A 27,566-nucleotide genomic window follows, 5' to 3' on the forward strand; every position below is an offset into this window, starting at 1 on the left:
AATATATCATAGAGGTTGTGGTAAGCTGAATAATGCCCCTCACCCAAGGCATTCATGCCTTAGTCCTTACAACCTGTAAATGTTCTCTTACACAGCAAAGGGGATCTTCCTGAGGTGACTAAATTAAGGATTTGGAGAGGGAGAAATTATTCTGCATTTTCCAGATGGGTCCTAAATATAACCCCAACGTCTTTAGAAGAGAGAATCAAGAAGGTCAAAGAGAGGAAAAAAGCCATATGACAACAGCAGAAGAGAGAGAAGGGGACCACAGGCCAGGAAATGAGGATAGTCTCTAGGAGAAGAAAAAGGCAGGGAAAAAGATTCTCCTCCTTAGAGCCTTCAGAAGGAACCAGCTCTGCCAGTATCTTGGTTTGAGCCCTGTTACATTCATTGTAGGCTTTTCATCCTCAGAACTATACGAGAATAAGTCTGTGTTGTTTTAAGCCACTAAATTTGTGGTCATTCTTTTCAGTAGCAATAGGAAACTAATACAGAGGTTCACACTCAAGAATTTGAGAATCTATCACATGAACCCTCCATGCAGTTAATTGAGAGTTGCCTGCTTTTGAGCAGCTCTCAAAACAAAGAAGAAAACTGTCTATCACAAAGGATAAAAAGTGAAAGGGGGTAAGATAGAGGTATCTATCACACATTTCAAAAAAATAATGCACATATTTTTATGGCATAAGGAAATCAAAACCAGTCAGTGAAGGAAATCACATTGTAGTAATCAGGATAAAACCAAGAAGAAGAAAAATAGTTTTAAAATATTAACTTTAAAGAGTGGAAATAAATGGATCTGAAAGGGAGGAGAATATAAACTATAAAATATGTGAATTAACCACAACAGAAGTAAGGATTTTAGCAGACATGATAAAATTTACATCACCAGGACTGAAATGTATTTGATAGAGTTATATTTATCCTAAGGATTTCAAAAATTAAGAATGATCAGCTTTCCCTGTGTTCTAATACTGACCAATTAACTATTCCCTGATATATGAGAAAACTTAAAATAAGAGTTACAAAAGAATACAGTGACTTTTAGAATATGAATGGTTTGATATGGAACATATTTGTAGTTGAACAAGTTGGGTGTATTCCATGTTGCAGAGAAGGAGAGCATATGCCATGGAGAGCATGGGGCGGCGTAGTCAGAGATTCTTAGAAAGAATGTAAGATTTTGATTTGTGTTAGGTCATTTGGGGAAGGGTTTGCCCTAGATTGGATGCTGTCAGGAAACTAGACTAATGCTGTGGTTTCGTATCCTAACCAATCTAATCTAGAAAGCAAAAGCAATGAAGTGAAACTGAAGCTGTAACTGTTAGAGAAGCAGCACTCATAACAGTCAGGATAGGGAGATGTTCTGTCTCTTTTGTTTGTTTCTTTGTTTGTTTCAACAGTGTTTTCGTTTGAGTTCAAATCTGTCTATGGAATGGTCTTGTTTTTGTCATTATCTATATGGTCACAGGGTGGCTTCATCTAATGTTGATGTCCTGTGAAATTGTGTATGTTCAAGAGGAGAATGCCAAGGCCTAGATGATAGCAATAGGCCAGTGTCTGAAGTTCAGGGGACACTGTTTCTCTTTCGCAGGTTTTATATTTACAAGTCCACAAATTCCTGGGTATCACTTTAGAAGATAATTTCTGTGTTACTAATTAAATATTCAGTGCCAGACAATTAGTGTCTGTCTCTAACTTTTTTGTTACTCATCACAATAAAAAGACTGATCAGCTGTTGGGTTCTTATTTATGCCTGGAAATTCCACTCCAGTCCTCTTTTTACATTTAATCAAAGAAAAATAAAATATTTAAAAAACAAAATCGTATTTGAACATAAAACAAATATAACAGCATGAGACATATTTTCTCAGCCTTGTTTCTACTCAATATTGTTGTAGAAGTCATCTACTTTTTTGTAGATAGCTCTAGCCCATTTATTTTCAATATCGACTACTAATATCCCATTGTCTTAAACATGCTAGAATTGACTTATCTAGTCAAATGGTCATGGACATTTGGGTGGTTCCAAGTTTTAGACATTGAAACAATATTGCTATGAACCTTCTTATGCATATATCTTGGTACACAATGTGCCAAGGTTTATCTAGGGAACATATGCAGATGTAGAATTGCTGGGCATGTGCTTTTTTAACTTTATGGATAATACCACACTGTTTTCTATTAGCACTGTATAGGAGTTCCTATTGCTCCATATACTCATTGACATTTGCTATTAGCATGTCTTTATATATTTGCTAATTTGGTGTACATTACAGTGTTATCATTGTAATTTTAATTTGTATTTGCCTGATTACCAGTGATGTTGGACACCTATCCATGTGTTGTTAATTGATCATTTAGATTTCCTGCTTTTGTGAAATACGTGTTCAAATCTTTTCCCCATTTTTTATTGAGTCATCTGTCTTTTCCTGTTGATTTGGGTAGTTTTTCCTATATTCTGAATATAAATATCCATTGTCAGTTGTATGTCTTACACATATGTTCTGTCAATGAAAAATATCATGGGATGGATATATATATGATATATCATATATATCATATATATTATATATATATGCCTTCATAATTGTAGGAGGATCTTTTTAATATTAATGAGCAAAATCACCAGTACCATTCATATGAAATACGACATTAACTAGAAAAATTCAAACATTGAGCTTCCCAGTTTAGTCACCTAGAATTATATAGTAAGTTATATTTTCCAACAAATATTTTCATGATCCAGATTAATTGTTTTTTCAGGATTCTTTAGGATTACTTACTATATCTTTTGTTATGGTGTAAAAACAAATCTGTTTTATAAAGAGTTACATGAAATCTTTTGAAGTCTTTAGAATTGCATTTTTACAAAATCTAGATAAATTCAATTTTCTAAAACTATTTTTAAAGCTTGATTTTCTGAAACCTACAAATGAAGTCTAAATTGGGATAGCATCATTTGTCTTCCCATTCTGCAGGACTGGCTCCACTTCTAGGAATGTAGAAATATATTGTCTCATGAGACTTAGAGTCAAATGAACCTTGGTTTTAATGTGAGACCTGCCATGTACTAGTTGTGTGGTCTTTGGAACATTACTTTTTTCTTCACCAAGCTTCAGTTAAAACAAGATTTTTTAGAAAGTGAAAGATAAGTCAAAATAATATCAGTTAATTCTAGATGTTAGTTATCGATTATTTTTATTCTTTTATACATACTTTTTGTTAATTCCAGAGTTTCTGACATAGCACTTATAATCTAAAAATGTTTTAAAATGAAAAATTAATTAATTATGTTAAAAATTAGAATGCTGAGCACAGTCTAATATACAATACACTTAACAAATTTTGAACATAAATGCTAAAGGGAATTGGCAAAGAATATGCTCAAGAAGTAGGCAGAATCTAGGCCAAGAAAAACCTCTGTAGATCATAGCAAAGAGCTGAGACTCCTTACACAGGCAAGGAGAAAATTTGAAGCATTTTAATTGGTGAAATGATACTGTCAAATTTTTAATTTGAAAAGATCACTCTGCTACTATGTGGGGAATAGATTTGAGGAAAACAGAACTTGAGGCCAGGTAACAGTTAGAAAGCTGTTACATTTTCCAGACAACAAATGATGAGGGAATGAACTACAGTACTGATGGCAGTAGAATTTGTGAATAGAGGATGGATTTTAAAAATTTAGGTGATAACATTGTCAGAACTTGCTGATTATTTAGGAAGAGACCAAAGATTACGCTAAGATTTCTAGTCTGGGTGACAGAGCAGATTATAGTGGTAGCATTTAAGATGGGAAATCTAAATGAAGGACTTCTTTCTTTTCTTTTTTTTAATAGAAACATCATTTGTGTTCAATAGACATTAGATGAGTGGTTGATGAGGACTTAATTAAGAATGGATGGGATAAAGAATTTTATGGATGGGATAAAGAATTTAAGCGATCTCAATGAGTTGCATCCATAGAACTTAAAGACTGCAAGACTGATTTGATGTTGGAAATGAGGATGAAGCCAAGCTTTGGGTGATTTTGTGGATGATTGCACTGATCATGAAGACAGACAATATAGGAAGTAAAGACGGTTTGAGTACAGGAAGAGGTAAATGATTATTTCCCTTTGGAAATATATTTAAGGTGCCTATTTGATAGTCAATGATTAGTGCCCTGAAGTCAGTTTTTATAGTATCGGAACTCATCGCAAAGATCTTGTCTGGAGATTTAAATTTTGAAGTCATTAATTGTTAAAATAATTAAACAGGGAGGTCATTGGATTGAGGTGGCTCTAATGCCTTGGGAGCCTTCATAAGCAAACCTAAACCTAAACCAGAGTCAATGGGCTCTTACCTGAGAAAATGAAACTTAAGAACACCAATCACAAACAGGCTTTTCCACATAAGACAACCACTTAAGCTACAGCCGATCAAATAATTTCCTTGCTTTGCTTCTGCATCCTTTCCATAAAAATCTCCCCTAGCTCCTGTTGGTAGAGTGCTCCTAACCACTTTTGGTTGGTACTGCACCCCATTGGAATTGATGTGTGCTGAAATAAACTTGAAAGTTTAAGTGTGCCTTGGTTTACCTTTTAACATCAACAAATAAGTGACGGTTGAGGCCATCACAGTTAAGGTCACTCAGAAGGAGTTATTTAATGACCACTCCAAAGACAGAACCTTGGATGGCTCAGGATAGAAGTAGGAATAAAAAGTTCTTCAAGGTAACTGAGAAGGGGTGATCAGGGAGGAAGGAAGAAAATTAGAAGATGGCTTCATAAAGTCAAATGTGGAGTTTCAAGGAACATGGTTAAGGTTGTAAAGAAATCAAGAAAATAATGAACAAATAAGAAAGGTGGTCATTTAATATTACAACTATAGTCCCTGGCAATGGCAGTTTCAGTGGTGTGTTAGTAGATTACAGAGAATCGAGATGTGAACAGGCAAAAAGAATGTGAAAACAATAACTATAGCCTTCTATTTAAGTAAACTTATCAGTAGCATAGAAAAAAAATTATAGCCTGTTCGCTATATCTTCACAATACTGCTTAGCTATGATAAACCTATATTAAAAGTTTTTGAGAAAATTGATCCTTTTTATATGACTTTCATCAATTGCTTTTAATATTTACTTTACACTGTATGTCCAATTGTATGAAAGTTTTGATATACATAAATGGAATATTGTGAACGTATATTTTGAGGCCTGACTTATCTATTTTAGCTGGGTACAATGATGAAATTACAACATATTTGAAAAATATTCACAATAAATTTTGTGCTAAGAAATAAACTGCATTATAATAAACCTATTTTCTGGGGGTGAGGGACAAGGAACTTGATTATATTTAAGCATGGATCTTTTGTTTATTTTTACCTTTCAGATGATAAGTCATTTTATTACCTTGCCTCCTTTCAAGTCACAAATATAAAATACAATGACAATTATGGAATGAGAACCTCAAAAGAATTTACACAAAGGAGTCTTCAGATTGAGAGGATGGTAAATCCAATAGAAATTTTAAAAGTTTATGAATGTGTTTTTCTGCTTCACTTTGAATGTGGTTGTCATAGGAATTTAGCTTCTCTGTGCCTCAATTTCTTCTTCTGTAAAGTGAGGGTAATATAGTATATAGGTCATACAGTTATGAGGATTAAATAAGTTAATGTATGTAAAATATTTAGAATAATGTCCTGTACCACTAAATGTATGTGGATTAGAGTACGCAACTAATTATCACCTGAGGAAACTGTTGGTTGAAACAGATGTTTCCCTATTTTTAATTCTTTGATTTTCTTTCTTCATTTTTCTAAATCTGTTTTTTTTTAAAACATAAGAATATAGGATTGCTAGATTGCCTTATTTTATTTATTTTGCTTTTAAAAGTATGTAAAGGGTCACATACAAGGATGTGTATCTTTGATTCTTGATATCAATCTCAAATTTAGTAATGCTTCTCAAATATTTGGTTTTCCTTGAAAACATATGCGTTTATCAAGGCATTTCTATTAAAAAATACATATTAGGCAAGCTAAATCTTTACCTGTCATAGCAGAAAACCAAATAGAATTTGGTCTCATGAAGAACATGTCTGTGGACACCATAGATTTGTTTAGCAAAACCAGTGTGTTAGCCTAGAGTGTACTCCTTTAAGCTTATGAAAGTTATTAGGGAAAAAAGAAGTAATCTATCTATAGAAAGGGGACTGAATCAGTATGATTCTTTATGATTAGCTATAGACAATCTCTTAATTAAAAGATGAGGACTTAGCACTCCAATTCTTCTACCACTGTACTCACCTTTCCCTGAATTATTAAAATGTAGGAAAGCATTTGCATCTTATTCTGTTATTTATCTTTATATAGGTTGATTCTAAATGTCGAAAGCCAATAAATAGTATTTTCATTTCCATAGCTATGTAATGTTTGTCACTTAACATAACAGTGATTTTCATGATTATGTTGCTACAATTTTTTTTCCCTCATGTTAGTGGTGGTGGGTTTATTCAGAATTATGTTCAGATTATTTTATTTTTATTGAAATATAATTGATATATAACATATTAGTTTCAGGTGTACAACATAATGTTTTGATATTTGTATTCATCATGAAATGATCACTACAATAAGTCTAGTTAGCACCCATTACCACACAGTTATAATTTTTTTTCTTATCATGATAACTTTTAAGATTTACTGTCCAGGCAACTTTCAAATATATAGCTGGTTCTCAAATAATGTCATTTCATTATAAGATTTATGAAATTGCCTTAGGAACTTATCTCTTGTTTATATCAATTAGCCTATGGTAAAACTGGTTTCATTTTACATAATTTCATTTAAAGCTGCAGAACCCATCAACAATGTTAAGTGAAAACTTACTGTATAATACAGTATTATTAATTATAATATAGTTAATGTCACCATGTTGTACATTATATCCCCATGTCTTATTTATTTTATAAATGGAAGTTTGTACCTTTGGACTACGTTCACCCATTTTGCCCATCCTCTATCCGCCCTCCCTCCCTCTACCTCCCCTGCCCCACCAACTGATTTCCATTTTCTTCTTGGGGACATCAGGTAACCAGTGCATTCCTGGTAGGATTCCAAACCTCTGAGCCAATGCTTTAAAAATTTGTTTGTTTATATAAAAATAAATATAAATACAAGTTCTGATACTATCCACACCATCTGTGAAACATTGGCTTCACTTTGGAAATCAATGCTCAAAATAATTCAAAAAGCTAATACTATAAATGAAATTACAATTATTATTGTTGGATAGGAAGACAACTTCCATCCATTATGCAGAATTTTCAATATCGAAATCTACTGATGCTGGCTCTTCATCCTTCTAACCTTATATTTTAATATTAGCTTCCCACCAGACTACTCTCTATTGTATGCCATATGTTCTAAAATTACAACTAAGTTTAAATCTTTAAAAATGTTTGTTTTTCTATTTCAAAGAAGTAACACAATATAAAAACACCTTTGGAAACACATAATATTATCTCTAAAAACACTTTTCCACTTAAGTTTGTTAAATCCTTTCCTGGTTACAAGCTAAAACCTCCTCTAAAAATTAAATATGTGGGATCACTGATCTTCCAAAGAATGGACTCATTGAAATCAATGCATAGCAGAACATTCTCTAGTTCCAACTAATTTACCCCTGTCTAGGTCAGATCCCAAAAAGGAGAGCCTGTGATGAAGGCTTTTGGTTAAGTGATTTATTAACCAAAAGCTTTCAGGAAAGTCTTGTAAAAAGTTAGGGCAACAGAAAGAACAGAGTAAGAAGCTAGACAAAGAGGTGCTTTCAGAAATGCAGTCTCAGGCTAATTTCTCTGGGAGATCTGGAACCTAAATTGCCTCACAAAGGTGGTTCTGCCCAGAGTTAAGTGGGCTGGGCTGTTTGTGTTACACCACAAGGTAGAGCATAAGCTCTTGACATCACTGGGAAAGGTTCTCAGGTCAGACAAGGCCAGGCTGCTGGAGAAGTGTAGGTTTGAGCTGTGATCAATCAAGACTTATAAAAGTTAGGTAATGGATACACCTGCCCGGTAAATGCAGTTTGGGTAGGGAACAAATATGTGTTGCAATTCCTCTTTCATCACAATGCATCATCATTTAAGTGCATTCAGCTCCCTAAGAAATTTCCTAAGAAAGAAGAAAAACTTCATTTGCTTGTATATGATTATAGACAGTAAAATTCCCATTTTGCTAGGCCTCCAGATGATCCTGACTTTGCTTCCCTTTCTTCTGTTGCTCTATAAATGACCTTGTCCTTTCCCATGATAAATAGAACACTTTTGGTAGAAAATAGCAGAAACCCAATTAACGAGTCAAAGAAAAAGAAAGAAAGAATGAAAGACAGAGGAGGGAGGAAGGGAGGAAGGAAGACAAAACTGTTAGGAAAATCTAGTGATTCCTCTGGCTTCAGGTATGGCTGGATCCAGAGGCTCAAATGATGTCCTCAGACTTTTAATTTTCTTAAAAAATATTTATTCTCCATGTGGTAGGTAAGAAAGCTAATAGCTCCTCTATACGCACATTTTCCCCAGGTGATTCATTGAAGGAGGAAAAGACAATTTTCCATAATAGTCCTTGGAGGAAATTTTGAAGAACCAATGTACTTGGCCAAATTTGGAACGCCCGCCCATCCCTACAATAATCACTTTGACTAAGAGAATAAAACTGCCACCCTGTGGGAGATGAGGGGGGGGGTGACTTTAGCTCCATTTGAACCATAAAAAATGAGTTCTCATTAGGAAAGAGGGGTTCTCTTAGCAGAAAAAAAGAAGTACTGATAGCTACACAATAGCTCTAATTCCAAAATTTTAATTTCTAACCCAGATTTCTCTGAACCCCAGATTTATACAGTTCATTGTCTACTTGACATTTCCACTTGGAACTCTCACAGGCATCTCAAAGTTACCATATCTAAATCTAGTTCTTAAAAGTTGCTTCCCCATCCTATTTTTTCCACTCAACAAATGACATTACTGTCTGTCTATTTCAGGGGTGTCCAAACTGCGGCCCGTGGGCCAACTGCGGCCCATGATCCATTGTTAATTGGCCTGCAGCAAATTCCAAAAATATATATCCAAAAACATATAAAAATATAAATAAACCTCGAGTGAGTGGCCCGGCTGTTTGTGTATTTTACTGCATATGGCCCTTGGTGAAAAATATTGAAAAAAGTTTGGACACCCCTGGTCTAGTTGCTAGAATACCTACATTTCCTTTATTCTCATGTCTAATCCATTTACAAGTCATGTTTCTACTTCTAATTCACTATTTCTATCCTAAACCTAACTTAGTATATTTCCTCATGTAGGCAGCTCACAGTTATCTTTGTTTCCACTTCAGGCTCCGTCTTAATATCTTGTCTACATAGCAACCAGAACAATCTTTTAAAAACACATTATGCTACTGTTTTGCTTAAAATTTCATAACTGGCTTCCGAATGTACTTAGAATAAAATCCAAGCTACTCACAAAGGCCGTCAAGGTCCTGACTGCTTTGGCCCTATTTCTCCAACTTCTACACTCTCTTTTTTGCTTACTGTTCTCTACCCATATTGGCCTTTTGGATTCTCTGCACATTCTGTTTCTTTTACCTGGAAGATTGCCCCATGGCCCTATTCATTTTGTGTTTACTCATTCTGATCCTTCAGCGATCATTTAAATGTACCTCCCTGGAGAACCCTTCTCTAGTACAGACCCCCAGCCATTACTCTATAGTATGACTTTTCCAGACTAGTTGCTTTTTAATTTATTTCTCTCTCTAGTCTGTGAAACCAGGGACTACAACTTCTGTTCATTACACTTTATCCAGTGTTGTTACAGTGCTGGAAATATAGGGGACTCCTAACTATGTTGAATGAATAAATAAATAAATGAGGAAAAGAAAAGGAGACACGGTACAGTAAAAGTGTCATGAATGAATGCAAAAGCCAGGATTTTTTTCTTCATACTACTGTTTCTTCACACTGTTGTTTAAAATTACCCATAGCTGAAGACTCAATCAATTAATGAAAATGTTATTGCATAACTACTTTTTGCAAGGCTGTGAAGAATACCAAAGTCTGTACAGTTCCTTCCTTATTGGAGTCTATAATAATGGGTTAGGTATGAAAGTTTGTGCATGGAAAATAATACAAACTGAAAATTTATATAACATGAGAGCTAAAAAGATGATATAACAATATGAGAGTTGCACAGTGCATAATATAATTGTCAAATATACAACTAGAATGGCCAGTATTTTAGGAGTTCAGAAAAAGGAAAAAAACCTGTTGGCCTAGCAGGAAGCATTTTTGGAGAAGAAAGGAAAATGGAATCTGTCTTGTTGGTGTATTTGCCCTATGCTGATATATTCTCCCTTAAAATAGCAGGAAATCTGCAGAATTTGCCCGATGTATTTTCATGGGTGGACCAGGAAAGGGATTCCCTAGCTGGCTTCAAAATGCTGAAGATACAGAGATGAATCAGATACACTCCCAGCCATCACTCAGCTCAACCTAGAGTAGGAAAGACACAACTGCAAACCAGCATGATAATTGCTGTAATAGAATCATGTGCAAGATGCTGGAGTGGCCCAAATAAAGTGATGTTCAACTTTGTTTGAGGAGGGCAAGCCAAAGAGACCTTTGTTGTCATTGGAGTTTCTGATCTTCCATGAAGACTTAACCTGCATATAGTTCCCTGCGAGAGGGAAAGGCGCAAGCTCAAGCTTGCCAGAGACTTGCCAGTTACTACTGGGAGTCCTATTGGTCAGAACCTCATGTATATATATTTTTTTCACATGTATTTTTCAAACATGTTCTTTTGTTTTTTTAATGCTGGAGTTCAAACCAAGGACTGCAATTGGTATGTGATTTCCTAGGTCAACTTTTCCACTTTACTATGAGCTTAGACACTTGCTTTAAATGGAATAATCGCTAATAAAATGACCTGTTCTTAGGTTTGGACCATAAACAGTCAAAGATACAATTAATTTTTGTAATTTGGACTAAATGTAATACTAGTGAGTTCTCAGTAGAAAAATATAAACATAAGTTAATATAAAAATATAAACATCTCCAGAAATTGCTTGCAACCATGATTAGGTATCTGACAGAGCAGTTCCCTTAGCTCTGTCAGACTTAGAAGCAGAAAAAAAAAGCAACCTCAAAAGAGGTTATCTTTTATGAGGTTTAGAGCCAGGAAATAAAAGATGTATTGAGGCCTTCTTTAAGGGTTTCCTGCCTCAGGACATCTCTACCTCTACGAACTTGAATACCTGTTGTCAAGTATATAAGTAACTTAGGGTTGTCAGTGTCACTTAATGTACTTGAGAACACAAGATCTAGAGCCACATTCCCTGGGTTCATACGAGGTCTGACAATTAAGTTCGCAAACTCATCCTAGAAAGAGTGCTACATACCTCATTGCTAAATATCACTACGGTCACTTTCAAAGTTTTCCCCTTGGTAACCTATGCACCAATACCAGTGCCTAGTCCACTCTTCAAAGCAATTGTAGAACTCTTTTTCTGGAATGGCCATCAGAGCTGTTGTCGTATTACCCTTGATGTCCAGAATGTCATCAAAATATCTTCCTTTCAATATTTCCTTTATATTCGGGTACAGAAAGAAGTCATTGGGGGCTAGATCAGGTGAGTGGGGAGGGTGTCCCAATACAGTTATTTGTTTGTTTACTGGCTAAAAACTCCCTCACAGACAGTGCCCTGTGAGCTGGTGCATTGTCGTCATGTGAGAGCCATGAATTGTTGGCGAAAAGTTCAGGTCGTCTAACTTTTTCATGCAGCCTTTTCAGCACTTCCAAATAGTAAACTTGGTTAACTGTTTGTCCAGTTGATCCAAATTCATAATGAATAATCCCTCTGATATTAAAAAACATTGGCAATATCACTGCAACAAAGTTTGCTAACTTAATTGTCAGAACTCATATGCCGGAACCACCACTTTCTTTTGTTGTTCTTTATGCTTTATTTGTAACTTTATAACAACTTTACAGGTTAACTGTTGTATAATTCCCCTTTTGTAAGTGAGAGGAGACATAGGCAAAGAGAAGCTATATTCATCTTCTGGTGCCAGAAAGCTTTAGTAGTTGACAATGTGCTTAACCACTATGCTGTCACAACGTCAGACTTAGTTATGTTTTTCTAATACTCCACATATCTGTCCATTTTTTTTCCGTGTATTTTGTTCATTTAAAAATATTGTTAGTTTTCAATTACAGATAACATTCAATATTAGTTTCAGGTGTACAGCATAGCACAGAAGAACAACTTCCTATACCTTAGACAAGTTGACTTAAGTGCCCTGAACTCATTTTCTTCTTGCATAAAATGGGACTGTTGAGAGTAAATAAAATACTTTCCTCATAATGTGGGTGAGGTCTGAACAAAGGAATTAGCCCAATGCCTACCGTGTAGTATGGGCTTCATGCATGTAAGCTGGTGTTCATACTTACACCCGTACTGGACTGTACCAGAATCTACCCAATTTTTAAATAGCAGTTGACTCCTTAGGGAACCATGGTCTTGTTAATGTCACATTTTAGTTTGAATAGATTCTTGATATTTTCTTAGACTCTGATATGACAGAATCTTGATCTTTTCCCAAAGTGCCATTATGTACAGTTCAAAATTTCAGAGGATTTTTATATAAAGTGCTGGAGAACTTAAAATCAGATTTTCTCCCTGTTCCTTCAGAAATAGAACTAAAATGAGCTCAGACAAGCTTAGTGAAATTGTAAGTGATATAACTCAGAACTGATTCAAATCCCTGGCATGACCATCCCCCTGAAGGTCACCACCAGGATCTCCTGGCTTCCACCTTATTTGAGATTCCCATGGATTTCTACTTAAATTTAGCAACATGATTTGCAGATAAAACAAAACAATTGTGTATTATCTTCTTCCCTTTACTATAGTGTTGATTCTTCATTCATTTATTCATATAGTCATTCATGGATTTATTCATCAAACATACATTGAGTGCTTACTGTGGGCCAAGCATGTACCAACCACTGAAGATACAGAGATGAATCAGACACATTCCCAGCTGTCACTCAACTCACAGTCTAGAGTGGGAAAGACACAATTGCAAACCAGCATGATAATTGCTGTAATAAAATCATGTGCAAGATGCTGGAGTGGCCCAAATAAAGGAGTGTTTAACTTTGTGTACGGAGGGCAAGTCAAAGATTGCTTCATTGTCACCAGAGTTTCTGAAAAATAACAGAATTGTCACTGAAAAAATTTGCCTAAGAAAAGAAGTGTATTGTAGGAGGAGAGAAATGAATGTGCAAAATCGTAGAGGTGTAAACCAGTCTAGTGTGTTTAGGAAAGAACAGGTCATTCAATAGATAAGAGAATAGGCGTTGGAGATAGGGGCAAAGCAAGGGTCAATGAAAGGCTAAGAATGTGGCGCTCACACAGAGGGAGGCACTGGGCGTGAAGTAGGAGTATAACATACTCAGATTGGCACTTTAGAAGAGGGTAAATGGGGTCAAATATATGGTGACGGAAGGAGAACTGACTCTGGGTGGTGAACACATAATGTGAGATATAGATGATGTATTACAGAATTGTACACCCGAAATCTATGTAACTTTACTAACAATTGTCACCCCAATAAACTTTAATAAAAAAAACCCCTAGTTGGTAGCATTATGGGGGAACAAATGAGGGGAGGAAAGATAGCTTAGAACCGTATAAACGTGTCAGTGAGGGGACTGCTACAAAGGCCTTGGCACAAGTTTCAATGGAGCTGATTTTAGACCATTGCAGTGGGGTTGAAGGAAAGGAAGTAGAATCAATATTTAGGAAGTAAAAACCAATGAGTATTGTTACTAGTTTAGAGGTGTCAGGCAGAAGGAGGAATCTTGTGGGGATGGAGGCAATATTCCCTCCTCCCAAAGGATATAGTAATTGGAAGGCAAAATTTACCATGGAAGTGGGCCTTACGTAAACTTATATCGGCCTGTAATTTCCAACTCTTAGTCCAGTGTTTTTTTGTGTGTTTTTTTTCTCTCTAAGGTAGTGCCTCAACAGTCTTTTGGGAAGCAAGAACCTTTAGGAAGTCAGTTTACTGAACAACCAAAATCAATGTTTCTGACTGGAAAATCTGAGTAATAAAATGCTGATGGTATGGAGTGTGGTAAAACTTACTCCTAAACCTAGCACCACTTGTAAAAGCCTGATTGCCATAGAGAGATGACTAACAAGTGAGGGAGTCAGAGTCACACAATAGATGTTGTTACATATTATGTCAAATGATGTAGTAATGGGATAATCATTTAAGGAATCAAGAAATATCAATAATGGATTAGATGCCACACCTGAGAATAAGACAAACTTAGGGTGGGTTTTCTTAAAAGTGAGTGTGTTGCCTTAAAAAATAATACAAATACTTTAATTCATTTGATGATAATCAAAATAAACATTATCAATAGTTGACAAAATGCCAGGCAATGTGTGAAATGTGTGATATACATTATTTCATTTAATGCTCAGAACAACTCTATGAGGCTGGTATTGTTATTACCGTATTTTACAGAGGCTTAGCAACATTGAAAATTTTGTTAAGGTTGAATAGTTCTGTAAGGATTACTGGTAGAACTTGGTTTAGTCTTACCACTGCAAATAACCAGCTCAAATATCTGACAATAAACTGAAATCCTTATTATTGACCCAAGTCTCTAGATAAGATAAGGAGTAACATTTTTCTTAAGACTAATACTTACTTAAAATTTTTCTAATCAGATGTCTAGGATATTTCAACGTTCTTCTGGACCACTTCGGTTTATCAAATCTCATGTTATCAAAATAAGGTAGGTAAACTTGGTTTGCAACTTCAAACCATTAAGAAGCATTGTCTCAACAAGATTACTCAGCTCCTCTCAAACCTTTGCAGGAACACAAAGATTTCATAAATCCTGAGCAGCCCGGCTTATACTGTCTAGCTGTTTCTCATTCACAATAGAAAGATGTAAAGTACTCTAAGACAAGAGACAATGTCAATTATTATTATTATTTTTTAAAGGTACTCTCCAAGAGAAAAAAAAAATACAGGAAGAGAAGAAATGGTGCTGCTAACACACCCTGCTCCTTAAGCTAGGGGCTCAGTAGAACTTAGTTTAGTTCTTTTTGATTGTCCTCATTTCAAACCTACCCAATAATAAGCCTATGACTTTCTCTGCAATAAGGTTTTTTCTTCAATCCCATTGCATTTCTATTATTACTTTTAATGCTTTTCATTTTTATACTCCGATGAAAGGCAATATCCATAAACTGAATATACACTTGTTGTCAGAGAATAAAATAAATTACTAGAATCTATCCTGAATGTGCTTTTTATATCATGTCCAAAGGCTTGACATTTATTAGAATAATATATCTTTTCTACATACTTTGATCAAAAGTTTTAAGACTTGCTTTGTAGATATATATGTATATATATATATATATATATATATATATGCACATCTATATCTATATCTATGAGTATATCTATATATAACACTTATTTGTCTGCTTTACTTCTTGATGGTAAAGTCAATAACTTATGGTTAAGGAGCCCATGTCTTTTCTTTCCCTCTCCCTCTCCCTACTTTTGCTCTTTCCTTACTTTCATTCCTCCTTCCCTCTCTTCCTTCTTTTCTTCTTTCTTTACATGTTTCAAATTAAATTCATTCTTGAAAGGTGACTAGAGGTTTCCTAGACTTAAACATTACAGTATAAATTAATATATTCAAACCTCTTATCAAAAGATTTCCTTTTATAACTGCTTTCTCTAATGACCCACGTATCAAACACATATTAACTGATCATTAAACCCCCAAATATCAGTGGTTTAACACAATAAAGATTTATTTCATTTGGTGGTTCAGTTCAACCAGTCAGAAGTGGCAGCAGGGAATGTGCTGGTAGGGATTGGGGAATTGTGCACTGGGTCTTCTGCATCTGGTTGGCAAATAAAGGAAGAGTGAAGGCATGGAAGTGGGTATGGGAGGTTTTCAGGGACCAGGCCTGGAAGTGGGATACATAATTTTTGCCCACATTCCACTGTCCAGAATTTTCTAGAGAGTTTCAATAAACTGAAAGGGAGCTTTTCCAGGAACAGTGTCTACAGGCATTCAAAATGGTCCAGCATTTGACATACGATTGGAGGCTGTCCCATAATACAGCTTCTAACAAAACGCGGCTGCCCCGAAACCCTGGTAATAGAATTGTTTAACTTTATACCAAGAAGGTTGGAAATTTACCAAAATCTGCATGTGGCATGTGCCCAAGTTAGCTTCATGGAGTTTGTGCTATGAGATCTAAAGTTCTAATGAGGTTGTCTAAAATGAAAAAAAAAACATGTCAGCAGGGCCTACAGTGGAGCCACGTGTGCTAAATGTATCCGTGACAGGATCAGGGTGGTTTCCTTATTGAGGAGCAGGAAATTGTTGTGAAAGTATTGAAGGCACAAGCACAGAGTCAGAAAGCTAAATATAAAAAAAAGGAGCTTTATTGAGTAAAAATAAAACTGAAAACAATTAAAAGGCTAAAAAAATAAAATAAACTGCAAGGAGGCTAGGGAAAAAAATCTACATCTATGCTCCGGAGGCAAAGGCAACTGGGTTTGGTGAACGCAAAGCAGTTCTCTACTGAAGAATAATGACATTGGTTACAACCTCCGCTCAGAATGCCTTAAAAAGCAAATCGTATAAGTGAGCGTAAAACAGGATTTAATGAACATCTCCTTCTCCCATAACCCCCTCTAGACTATGAGCTAAGTAAGGGCAAAGAACATTTTTTTTTTCAGCTATGTATCTCAGCCAGTATTTCTAAAGATAGTTTAGAAATCTCATCTACACATATACTACCCATTATGCTTCTTTAAAATTAGTGTGAATCTTAATACCTAAAAACAGTTAATGATTATAGAACTGGCTTTATTATTATTCTATGTATTTATCTGCTTTTTTGCTCTTCAGTCCAGATGCAAATGGTGTGACTATTCTTACGGTGCTAATGTTTCGATATCCATCTACTGGTAATGCTGAGCGAATCAAGACAATAATTGAGAATATTTTGTATCAAAGTCTGAAGACAAAACAATTGACTTTGACTATAAACAAATCATCATTTACACTCACATGTAAGTCTTTTTACCATCTTTCTGATTCCCTTCCCTTGCAATCCATTCATAAGAATTTAGGTCAATGTACACGTACTCTGTCATTTTAAGAATTCACCATTGATATATACATACCAGTGTGGAATAAAACTAAAATAAAAGTTCACTATGAGGCTAAGTTTAGATTTATGACTATTTGTTTTACATTTGATTTAGGCCTCTGCTTTGGTTTCTATTTTTTTTTCCCCATGTGGTATCATGTTAGATCTTTTCAAAAGCATAAAAGAGTTAAATATTATTTTTTACCATTTTAAGGAAGTTGAGCCCCAAGGAAGATGTAAGATATGGGACTAGCAAACCGTGGGGCCAGATCTGGCACAGGTACTCTAACTCTCAGAGGTCTGGGGGTTAGCTTCTATTGTATCAAAGCTACAGATATCATTATGAAGGTTTACCCCTGTAGGAAGAACCACTGATGTGAACTGTGAGGAGGTTCTCTAGCTTATTTCTAATTTTAAACAATTTTTTAAATTCATCTCTTCATTTATTTCTCACAAAATTAGAGAAGTTGTCATTTTATTTTGCCTTAAAATTGGAAGAAAATGAAGTAAAAAAGTTCATGAAACTTAAATTACTTTGAAACTAGTTGGAATCCTAGCTGAGAGTCATTTCTATTTTATATATATATATAATTAGAGAAAGTAAAATTCTGTGTTTCAAATAAGATTGTAAGTGTCAAGTTCAGGGACTTTTTCTATTTTCTTACCTCTCCCCACCCAAATTCTAGCACATGTCACATACCATACGTGTTGCAGCTTTGTTCATTGCTTCTGATTAAGTATTCCAGGTTCAGTTACTTCTGGTTTAATACCAAAAAATAAGCCTTGCCCTTTGGACCTGAAAGTAGTTCTCCCCCCAGCAACCATGAATTTAAGAAACAGGTAATTTCTATGTTAGAAATTGGAAAACTCCTTGAAATACATTTTGAGATGGAGTCCCCACACACATTAATGAGAACTTTTTCAAGAAGTATTAGAAATAATGAAGAGTATGGTATCCACCTTTATTATCAATCAATTATATCCTAAAATAAAACATGGTATTTTTCCAGGACTCTATAAATGGCAATCCCCAATTAAATCTCAATTTCTGATAATATAATTGCCCGTAATGCATGATCAGATATGCTAAAGTAAAATATGTATCATAAAAAAAAGATGTTAAAGTGTATAGTTTCTCATTTTACAATAAAAAAAAATCAGCCTTCTTGGTCATGTGCACTGAGTATTTATCGTACAGGTTGTGTTAATATCAAAATTCTATGTTCTATATTCTATAATTCTATATTCTATGACCATACTCAATACCAAAATTCTACTGCATATATTTTTTCTGACACAAACATATCTCTTGCTAAATAAAGAGAAGTGAAATGTCCAGAAAACCTCTAGTAGGATTTGGGACTCACATTCCTCTTTTGGGAAAGTCAGTGTGCCTGAGCAACTTATCATATACTTCTCTGTTTTCTTGCTAACAAATAACCCAAAACAAAACAAGCACCAAACCATCAAAAGTCCAATGAAACAGAGCAAATGAACACTAAGATAAATTTGAAGGGGAAACAAATGTCACAGAAGGAAGCCTAAAGTGGAGGGGGAGATTGTGAAATTGCTGGGGTCCCAGGACTGACTGTGTATGAGAGCTTCATGCTTCTAGTGCCTGCTGCCTAATGTGCAACTTTGTACCATATTCACCACGAGGGACCTGCACTGACTGAATTCCTACCCTTTGTAGACCAGGGCCTGGAAATCAGGCTGTGAGGGGTCTGTGATGCCTTTAGCTAATTGGAGCTGCCTTTCAACACTGCCGCCAGGCCTCCTAACACTCATAGGCTAGTACACCTGATGTAGAGAACACCAGTAGTGATGGGAATTTAAGATTGTTTCTTTGAGTTATACTTGAGCTCCCAAAGGAAGCCATCAAGGACATTTATCCTTACCATTCTTTCATAATTTCCTAACTTCTTTTTCTGATTTCTTAGCAAAAATAAAACCCAAAATGTTTTTATTTTAAAGCAAAATTATACATTTTGGACCAAATCAAAGTAGAGTTATTTATAACTTGGTTATGAAAAATCATGCCCTCTTGAAATATGGATGCTTTGGATAATAAGCGTTTCTTATACTGACAATTTGAACAAAATTACATGAACATAAGAACATATTCTTCTACCAACTAATTCATGTTTTGTTTACTTTAGCTATCGACAGCAAAAAGATGAGGAATCTTCTTAACAGCCGTAAGTTCAAAAACCCACAATTAACTGTCTCTTTCATAGCAAAGATAATGAATGAAAGCCATAGAAAAGTTATAAGTAGAATTTACCAAAATTGTTTTTTCCATTGAGGTATAACTGACATAACATCATATTAGTTTCAGGTGTACAACATACTGATTTGATATTTGTGAATACTGCAAAAGGATCACCAAAATAATACCAAGCTTTTTTTTATTTTTGGTTCATTTTTTTGGTTCATTTTATGCTTTGTAAACCAAATACTTTTTATTACTGTTTATTATTTTTAAGACATTTTAATTTATAAATTTACACCAAATACAATTTTAAGTTTTTTGACTTACAGAATGTGGTAAAAAAAGAAAATTACACAGTATTTTTGATATTATAACATATAACTATATTTCTATAATCCTATTTTAATATTTAAATAATTATCTTTTAATATTCTCTCACAATTCAGTGTTTTTTATTTTTATTAAATTTATTGGGGTGACATTGGTTAGTAAAATTAAATAGGTTTCAAGTGTACATTTCTATATCATTTATACATTGTATTGTATGTTCACCACCCAGAGTCAGTTTTCCTTTCATCACCATATATTTGACCCTTTTTATGCTTTCTACCACTCCCACTTACCCTCTAGTAAGCAATAAACTGTTGTCTGTGTCTATATTTTTTGTGTTCATTTTTCTTGTTTGTTGCTTTCAGTTTTATATCCCATATATGAGTGAAGTCATATCGACTTTTTCTGTCTGGCTGATTTTACTTAGCATGATAATCTCAAGATCCATCCATGTTGTTGCAAATGGCAGTATTTCATCTTTTCTTACGGCCAAGTAATATTCCATTGTATATATGAACCTAATTTTGTTTTTCCAATTATCTATCAAAGGATATTTTGGTTATTTCCATGTCTTGGCCACTGTGAATAATGCTGCAAAGAACATAGGGGTACATATATATTTACAAATAAATGCTTTCAAATTTTTTGAGTAGATACCCAGGAAGGGGGTTGCTGGGTCATATGGTAGCTCTAATCTTAATTTTTTGAGGAACCTCCATACTGTTTTCCATAGTAGCTGTACAAATTTACATTCTCAATAGCAGTGTATGAGGGTCCTTTTTCTCCACAACCTCTCCAACACTTATTATTTGTCTTATTGATAATAGCCATTCTAACAGGTGTGAGGTCAAATCTCACTGTGGTTTTGATTTGCATTTCCCTAATAGCTAATGAAATTGAGCATTTTTTTCATATATCTGCTGGCTGTTTGTATGTCTTCTTGGGAGAAGTGTCTGTCCAGGTCCTCTGCCCATTTTTCAATTGAATTGTTTGATTTTTTTGGTGTTAAGTTGTATGAGTTCTTTATATATTTTAGATATTAGCTCCTTATGAGAACAGTTGTTGGCAAGTATCTTCTTCCATTTGGTCATTGCCTCTTTGTTTTGTTGATGGTGTCTTTTTCTGTACAGAAGATTTTTAGTTTGATATAATCCCATTTATTTATTTTCACTTAAACTTCCCTGCCTTTGATGTCAAATTCATAAAATTTTCTCTGAACCTAAGGTCTATAAATTTATTATCTATGCTTTCTTCTATGCAATTGATTGTTTCAAGTCCTATGGTTAGGTCTTTAATCCATTTTAAGTTAATTAAAAAATTAAAGTTTATTGGAGTGACAATTTTAGTAAAGTTACATAGGTTTCACGTGTACGATTCTGTAATACATCATCTATATATCACATTGTGTGTTTACCACCCAGAGTCAGTTCATTTTGTCTAGTATAAGTATTGCTACACTAGCCTTTTTATTTTTTATTTTACTTTTTTAATTTCATTTCCATTTTCATGAAATATCTTTTCCATCCCTTTACTTTCAGTCTGTGTGTGTGTCTCTCTCTTTTTTTCAAATATTTTTATTGGAGAATATTGGGGAACAGTGTGTTCCTCCAGGGCCCATCAGCTCCAAGTCAAGTTGTTATCCTTCAATCTAGTTGTGGAGGGCGCAGCTCAGCTCCAAGTCCAATTGCTGTTTTCAATCAAGTTGCAGGGGGTGCAGCCCAACATCCCATGTGTGGATTGAACGGGCAACCTTGTTGCTAAGAGCTTGCGCTCTAACAAACTGAGCCAACCGGCTGCCCCTTTTGTGTGTCTTTCAATCTGAAGTGAGTCTTTTGTAGGCAGCATATGTAAGGGTTTTGTTTTCTTTTTTATTTTTTAATTTATTGCGGTGACAATTGTTAGTAAAACTACATAGATTTCAGGTGTATAGTTCTGTATCATCTATAAATCCCATTGAGTGTTCACCACCCAGAGTCAGTTCTCCTTCCATCACCATATATTTGATCCCCCTTACCCTCTTCTCCCACCCCCCAACCCCCTTACCCTCTGGTAACCACTAAACTATTGTCTATGTCTATGAGTTTTTGTTTCTCATTTGTTTGTCTTGTTCTGTTTTTCTTTTTGGTTTATATAACACACATCAGTGAAATCATATGGTTCTCTGCTTTTTCTATCTGACTTATTTCGCTTAGCATTATACTCTCAAGATCCATCCATGTTGTCACAAATGTTCCTATATGATCTTTTCTTACCGCTGAATAGTATTCTATTGTGTATATATACCACAACTTCTTTATCCATTCATCTATCGAAAGACATTTTGGTTGTTTCCGTGTCTTGGCCACCATAAACAAAGCTGCAATGAACATTGGAGCACACGTGTCTTTATGCATAAATGTTTTCAGATGTTTTGGGTAGATACCCAGGAGAGGGAATGCTGGGTCACATGGTAATTCTATTCGTAATTTTTTGAGGAACCTCCACACTGCCTTCCATAATGGCTGCACCAGTCTGCATTCCCACCAACAGTGTATAAGGGTTCCTTTTTCTCCACAGCCTCTCCAACACTTGTTACTATTTGTCTTGTTGATGATAGCCATTCTGACTGGGGTGAGGTGATATCTCATTGTGGTTTTTATTTGCATTTCTCTGATGATTAGTGATGTTGAGCATTTTTTCATATGTCTATTTGCCATTTGTATGTCCTCTTTGGAGAAATGTCTCTTCAGGTCCTCTGCCCATTTTTCAATTGGGTTGTTTGTTTTTTTTGTTGTTGAGTTGCATGAGTTCCTTGTATATTTTGGATATTAGCCCCTTATCAGAGGCACTGTTTGCAAAAATCTTCTCCCATTCAGTTGGTTGCCTCTTTATTTTGTCAATGGTTTCTTTTGCTGTGCAGAAGCTTTTAAGTTTCATATAGTCCCATTCATTTATTTTAGCTTTTACTTTCATTGCCTTTGGAGTCAAATTCATAAAATGCTTTTTGAACACAAGGTCCATAAGTTTAGTATCTATGTTTTCTTCTATGCAGTTTATTGTTTCAGGTCTTATGCTTAAGCCTTTGATCCATTTTGAATTAATTTTGGTACATAGTGACAGATAGCAGTCCAGTTTCATTTATTGCATGTGGCTATCCAATTGTCCCAGCACCATTTATTGAAGATGCTGTCTTTTCTCCATTGTATGTTTTTAGCTTCTTTGTCAAAAACTGTCTGCCCATATTTATGTGGTTTTATTTCTGGGTTCTCAATTCTATTCCATTGGTCTACGTGTCTGTTTTTCTGCCCATACCATGCTGTTTTGATTATTGTGGCCCTGTAGTACAAGCTAAAGTCAGGGAGTGTGATACCTCCAGTATTATTCTTTTTTCTTAGGATTGCTTTGGCTATTCGGGGTCTTTTGTGGTTCCAAACAAATCTGATGATTTTTTGTTCTATTTCTTTAAAAAATGCCATTGGGATTTTGATGGGGATTGCATTAAATCTGTATATTGCTTTGGATAATATGGCCATTTTAACTATGTTGATTTTTCCAATCCATGAGCACGGAATGTCTTCCCATTTCTTTGTGTCTTTTTCAATAACTTTTTCAAATGTCTTATACTTTTCAGCATATACATCTTTCACATTCTTGGTTACGTTTATTGCTAGGTATTTTATTCTTTTTGCTGCAATTGCAAAAGGAATTGTTTTTCTCTATTTCTGTTTCTGAGATTTCATTGTTAGTATATAAGCATGCAATGGACTTTTGTATGTTGATGATTTTGTAGCCGGCAACTTTACTGTATTCGTTGATTGTTTCTAATAGCTTTTTGGTGGAGTCTTTAGGGTTTTCTATATATAGCATCATGTCATCTGCAAAGAGTGACAATTTAACTTCTTCATTCCCAATTTGGATGCCTTTTATTTTTCTTTTGCCTGATTGCTCTGGCAAGGACTTCCAACACTATGTTGAAAAGCAGAGGTGATAGGAGAAAGCCCTGTCGTGTTCCTGAACATAGATCACAGGGCTTCAGTTTTTCACCATTAATTATGAGATTAGCGAGGTTTGTCATATATGGCCTTTATTATGTTAAGGTATTTTCCTTCTATACCTATTTTATTAAGTGTTTTAATCATAAATGGATGTTGTATCTCTCAAATGCTTTTTCTGCATCAATTGATGTAATCATAAGATTTTTGCCCTTTATTTTGTTTATGTGATGTATCACAATGATGGATTTGCATATGTTGTACCATCCTTGTGCCCCTGGGATGAACCTCACTTGGTCATGATGAATAATCTTTTTAATGCATTGTTTCATTTGATTTGCTAGAATTTTGTTTAGGATTTTTGCATCTGTATTCATCAGAGATATTGGTCTATAGTTTTCTTTTTTTGTTTTGTCCTTACCAGGTTTTGGTATCGGGGTAATGTTGGCCTCGTAATATAAGTTAGGGAGTACTGTCTCTTCCTCAATTTTTTGGAAAGTTTGAGCAGGATTGGTATTAGATCCTATTTGAAAGTTTGGTAGAATTCACTACTAAAGCCATCTGGTCTTGGACTTTTACGTGCTTTGGGAAAGTTTTGGATGACTGATTCATTTTCGTTACTGGTGATCGGTTTGTTTAGATTACCCAGTTCTTCATGGTTCAGCGTTGGAAGGCTCTATGTTTCTAAGAACTTGTCCATCTCTTCTAGGTTATTGAATTTAGTGGCATACAGTCCTTCATAGTATTCTTGGATGATCCTTTGTTTTTCTGTGGTGTCCATGATAACTTCCCCTTTTTCATTTCTGATTTTGTGAATTAGTGTCTTCTCTCCTTCTATCTTAGTGAGTCTAGCCAAGGGTTTGTCAATTTTGTTAATCTTTTCAAAGAACCAGCTCTTTGTCACATTAATTTTTCCTATTGTCTTTTTGTTCTCTATTTCATTTAGTTCTGCTCTGATTTTTGTTATTTCCTTTCTTCTGCTGACCTTGGGTTTCATTTGTTCTTTTTCTTCCAGTTCTTTAAGGTGTAACATGAGGTCATTTATTTGGGATTTTTCTTGTTTCTTCAGATAGGCCTGTAATAATATAAATTTCCCTCTTAAAACTGCTTTCGCTGCGTGTCAAAAATTTTGGTAGGATGTATTTTCATTGTCATTTGTTTCTATGTAGCTTTTGATCTCTCCTCTAATTTCTTCTATGACCTAGTCGTTCTTTAAAAGTATGTTGTTTAACCTCCATGTATTTGTGTTTTTTCCTGCTTTCCTTTTGCAGTTGATATCCAATTTCAAAGCCTTGTGATCAGAGAATATGCTTGGTATGATTTCAATCTTCTTAAATTTGCTGAGGTTAGTTTTATATCTGAACATATGGTCTATCCTTGAGATGTTCCATGTACACTAGAAAAAAATGTATAGTCTGATGTTTTAGGATGAAGTGCTCTTTATATATATATCAGTTATGTCCATTTCATATAATGTGTCATTTAGGGCTGCTATTTCGTTATTTATTTTCTGTTTGGATGATCTATCCATAGCTGTCAATGATGTATTTAAGTCCCCTAGTATAATTGTGTTTTGGTCAATTTCTCCCTTTAGTTCTGTTAGTAGTTGCTTGGTATATTTCGGTGCTCCCTGATTGGGGACATAAATATTGATGACTGTTATGTCTTCTTGTTGTATAGTCCCCTTTACCATTATGAAATGTCCATCTTTGTCTCTTGTTATCTTTTTCACCCTGAAGTCTGTTTCATCTGATATCATTATGGCTACACCTGATTTTCTCTGGGAACCATTTGCTTGGAATGTCAATTTCCACTCTTTCACTTTGAGTCTATGCTTGTCCTTGTAGCTGAGATGTGTCTCTTGGAGACAGCATATGGTTGGGTTTACTTTTTTGACCCAATCTGCTACTCTGTGCCTTTTTATTGGTGAGTCCAGTCCATTTACATTTAGGGTGATTATTGATATGTGAGGAATTCCTGTCATTCTATCTTTAGTTTTCTGGTAAGGCTGTGTCTCCATTGTTTCTTTGCCTTTTTGTTGTCTATTATTTCTGTGTTGCAGTATTATATGAAGTTTCCTTCTGTTTCTTCTTTTGTTACAGTATATATTTCAGTTCTGGATTTTTTTGAGTGGTTACCATTAAGTTTATGTAAAAGAAAGTTTGATATTTAGAGTATTCCATTTTCTTCAGCATGCTTACTTTCTCCATTCCCATATTCCGGTTCAGGCCTTTACTCTCCCCCTTTTTATGTTTTGGTTGCCACAAATTGTCCCTGTTGATGGTGGTCGAATAGACTACTTTAGTATTTCTTGTAGTGCAGGTTGTGTATTAGAAAATTCCCTCAGCTTCTGTATGTCTGGAAAGGTCTTTATTCCTCCTTCATATCTAAAGGATATCTTTGCTGGATATATTATTCTTGGCTCATAATTTCTCTCTTTCAATAGTTTGAATATTTCGTTCCACTCCCTCCTGGCTTGTAGAGTTTCTACTGAAAAATCTGATGATAATCTAATGGGCTTTCCTTTGTAGGTTACGTCTTCTTTTCACTGGCTGCCTTGAGGATTCTTTCTTTGTCGTTGATTTTAGACAGCTTCAATGCAATGTGCCTTGGAGAAGGCCTCTTGGGATTGAGGTAATTAGGTGTTCTATTTGCTTCTTGGATTCGAGGGTCCAGTTCTGTCCACAAGTTTGGGAAGTTCTCATCAACAATTTGTTTGAATGTATTCTCTGTTCCCTTCTCTCTTTCTTCTCCTTCTGGTATGCCCATTATTCTTATATTGCTCTTTCTGATGGAGTCAGAAAGTTCTTGTAGAGTTCTTTCAGTTCTTTGAAGTCTCAAGTCTCTTTCTTCTTCCATCCATGTCATTTCCAGGTTCCTATCTTCGATGTCACTGATTCTTTCCTCCATCTGGTCAACTCTATACCTAAGCTTGTTATTTCATTGTTAATTTATTTTATTGAGTACTTAATCTCCATTGTCTGGTGTCAATTTTTCTCTTTACTCCTCCATGTGGATTTTATATCTGCTATGATATTTTTGTGATTGTTTTCAATTTTATTTAATTACAGAGAACTCTTTTGTTATGTGTGTACTCTTATCAAAGCATATTTTTCCCTATGGCTGTCTGCTTTTGTTATATTAAGGTCATATTTTCTTGTATATCTTTACTGATACAAACACATGTGTCCTAAATTTTTTTTATAGAAAATAACTTTCAGAGACATGTCTGTCTTCTGAGTTTATAAATCATCTGATTTGGGTGGCCTTATCATGCTGTATAGTTAGATGCAGGCTTACATTCTGCTCTTGCAAGCAGAGTACATGAAAACATCAACCGCCCTGTTTGTACCACCAGCTGCATCATTCAATGATGTCAGAACTCTGCCTTTTTCTATTTAAATTGCTTTTCATGAGGTGCCTTAGTCCCTTCTAGGTGCTGTAACAAAATTCCACAGACTGGGTGGCTTATAAACATCAGATATGTATTATACACAGTTCTGGAGGCCAGAAATGTAGGATCAGGGTGTCAGCATGGTCAAGTGCAGGCCCTCTTCTGACTTGTAGACTTCTTACATCATTACATGGGAGAAGGTACTAGGGATCTCTCTGGTGCCTCTTTTATCAACCTCTAATCCCATTCATGAGGGCTCAACCCTCATCACTTAGCATCTTCCAAAGTCCCCAAATACTTATACCATCACCCTTAAGGGTTAGGATTTCAGCATATAAATTTTGGGGATACACATGCAGACCATGTATGAGGTGACTACATTTTCATAGAACTTCTCATCTCTTTTGTATCCCTATAAAGG

At 35.0% G+C, this 27,566-nt stretch overlaps 1 protein-coding gene and 1 pseudogene across 1 annotated transcript in view; both read left to right on the forward strand.

Moving 5' to 3' along the window:
- Positions 1-27,566, forward strand: part of TMPRSS11F (transmembrane serine protease 11F) — a 73,959-nt gene that overhangs the window by 27,168 nt on the left and 19,225 nt on the right. Inside the window, exons 3-6 of the mRNA XM_074318186.1 lie at positions 5,379-5,497; positions 14,776-14,843; positions 16,995-17,158; positions 19,398-19,436. Coding sequence (XP_074174287.1) covers positions 5,379-5,497; positions 14,776-14,843; positions 16,995-17,158; positions 19,398-19,436 — 390 coding nt within the window. The remainder of the gene's footprint in view (positions 1-5,378; positions 5,498-14,775; positions 14,844-16,994; positions 17,159-19,397; positions 19,437-27,566) is intronic.
- LOC109439533 (large ribosomal subunit protein eL34) lies at positions 16,154-16,531 on the forward strand (annotated as a pseudogene).

Source organism: Rhinolophus sinicus, linkage group LG02 (genome assembly GCF_036562045.2).
Source record: "Rhinolophus sinicus isolate RSC01 linkage group LG02, ASM3656204v1, whole genome shotgun sequence".
In the NCBI taxonomy this organism is placed as follows: Eukaryota; Metazoa; Chordata; class Mammalia; order Chiroptera; family Rhinolophidae; genus Rhinolophus; species Rhinolophus sinicus.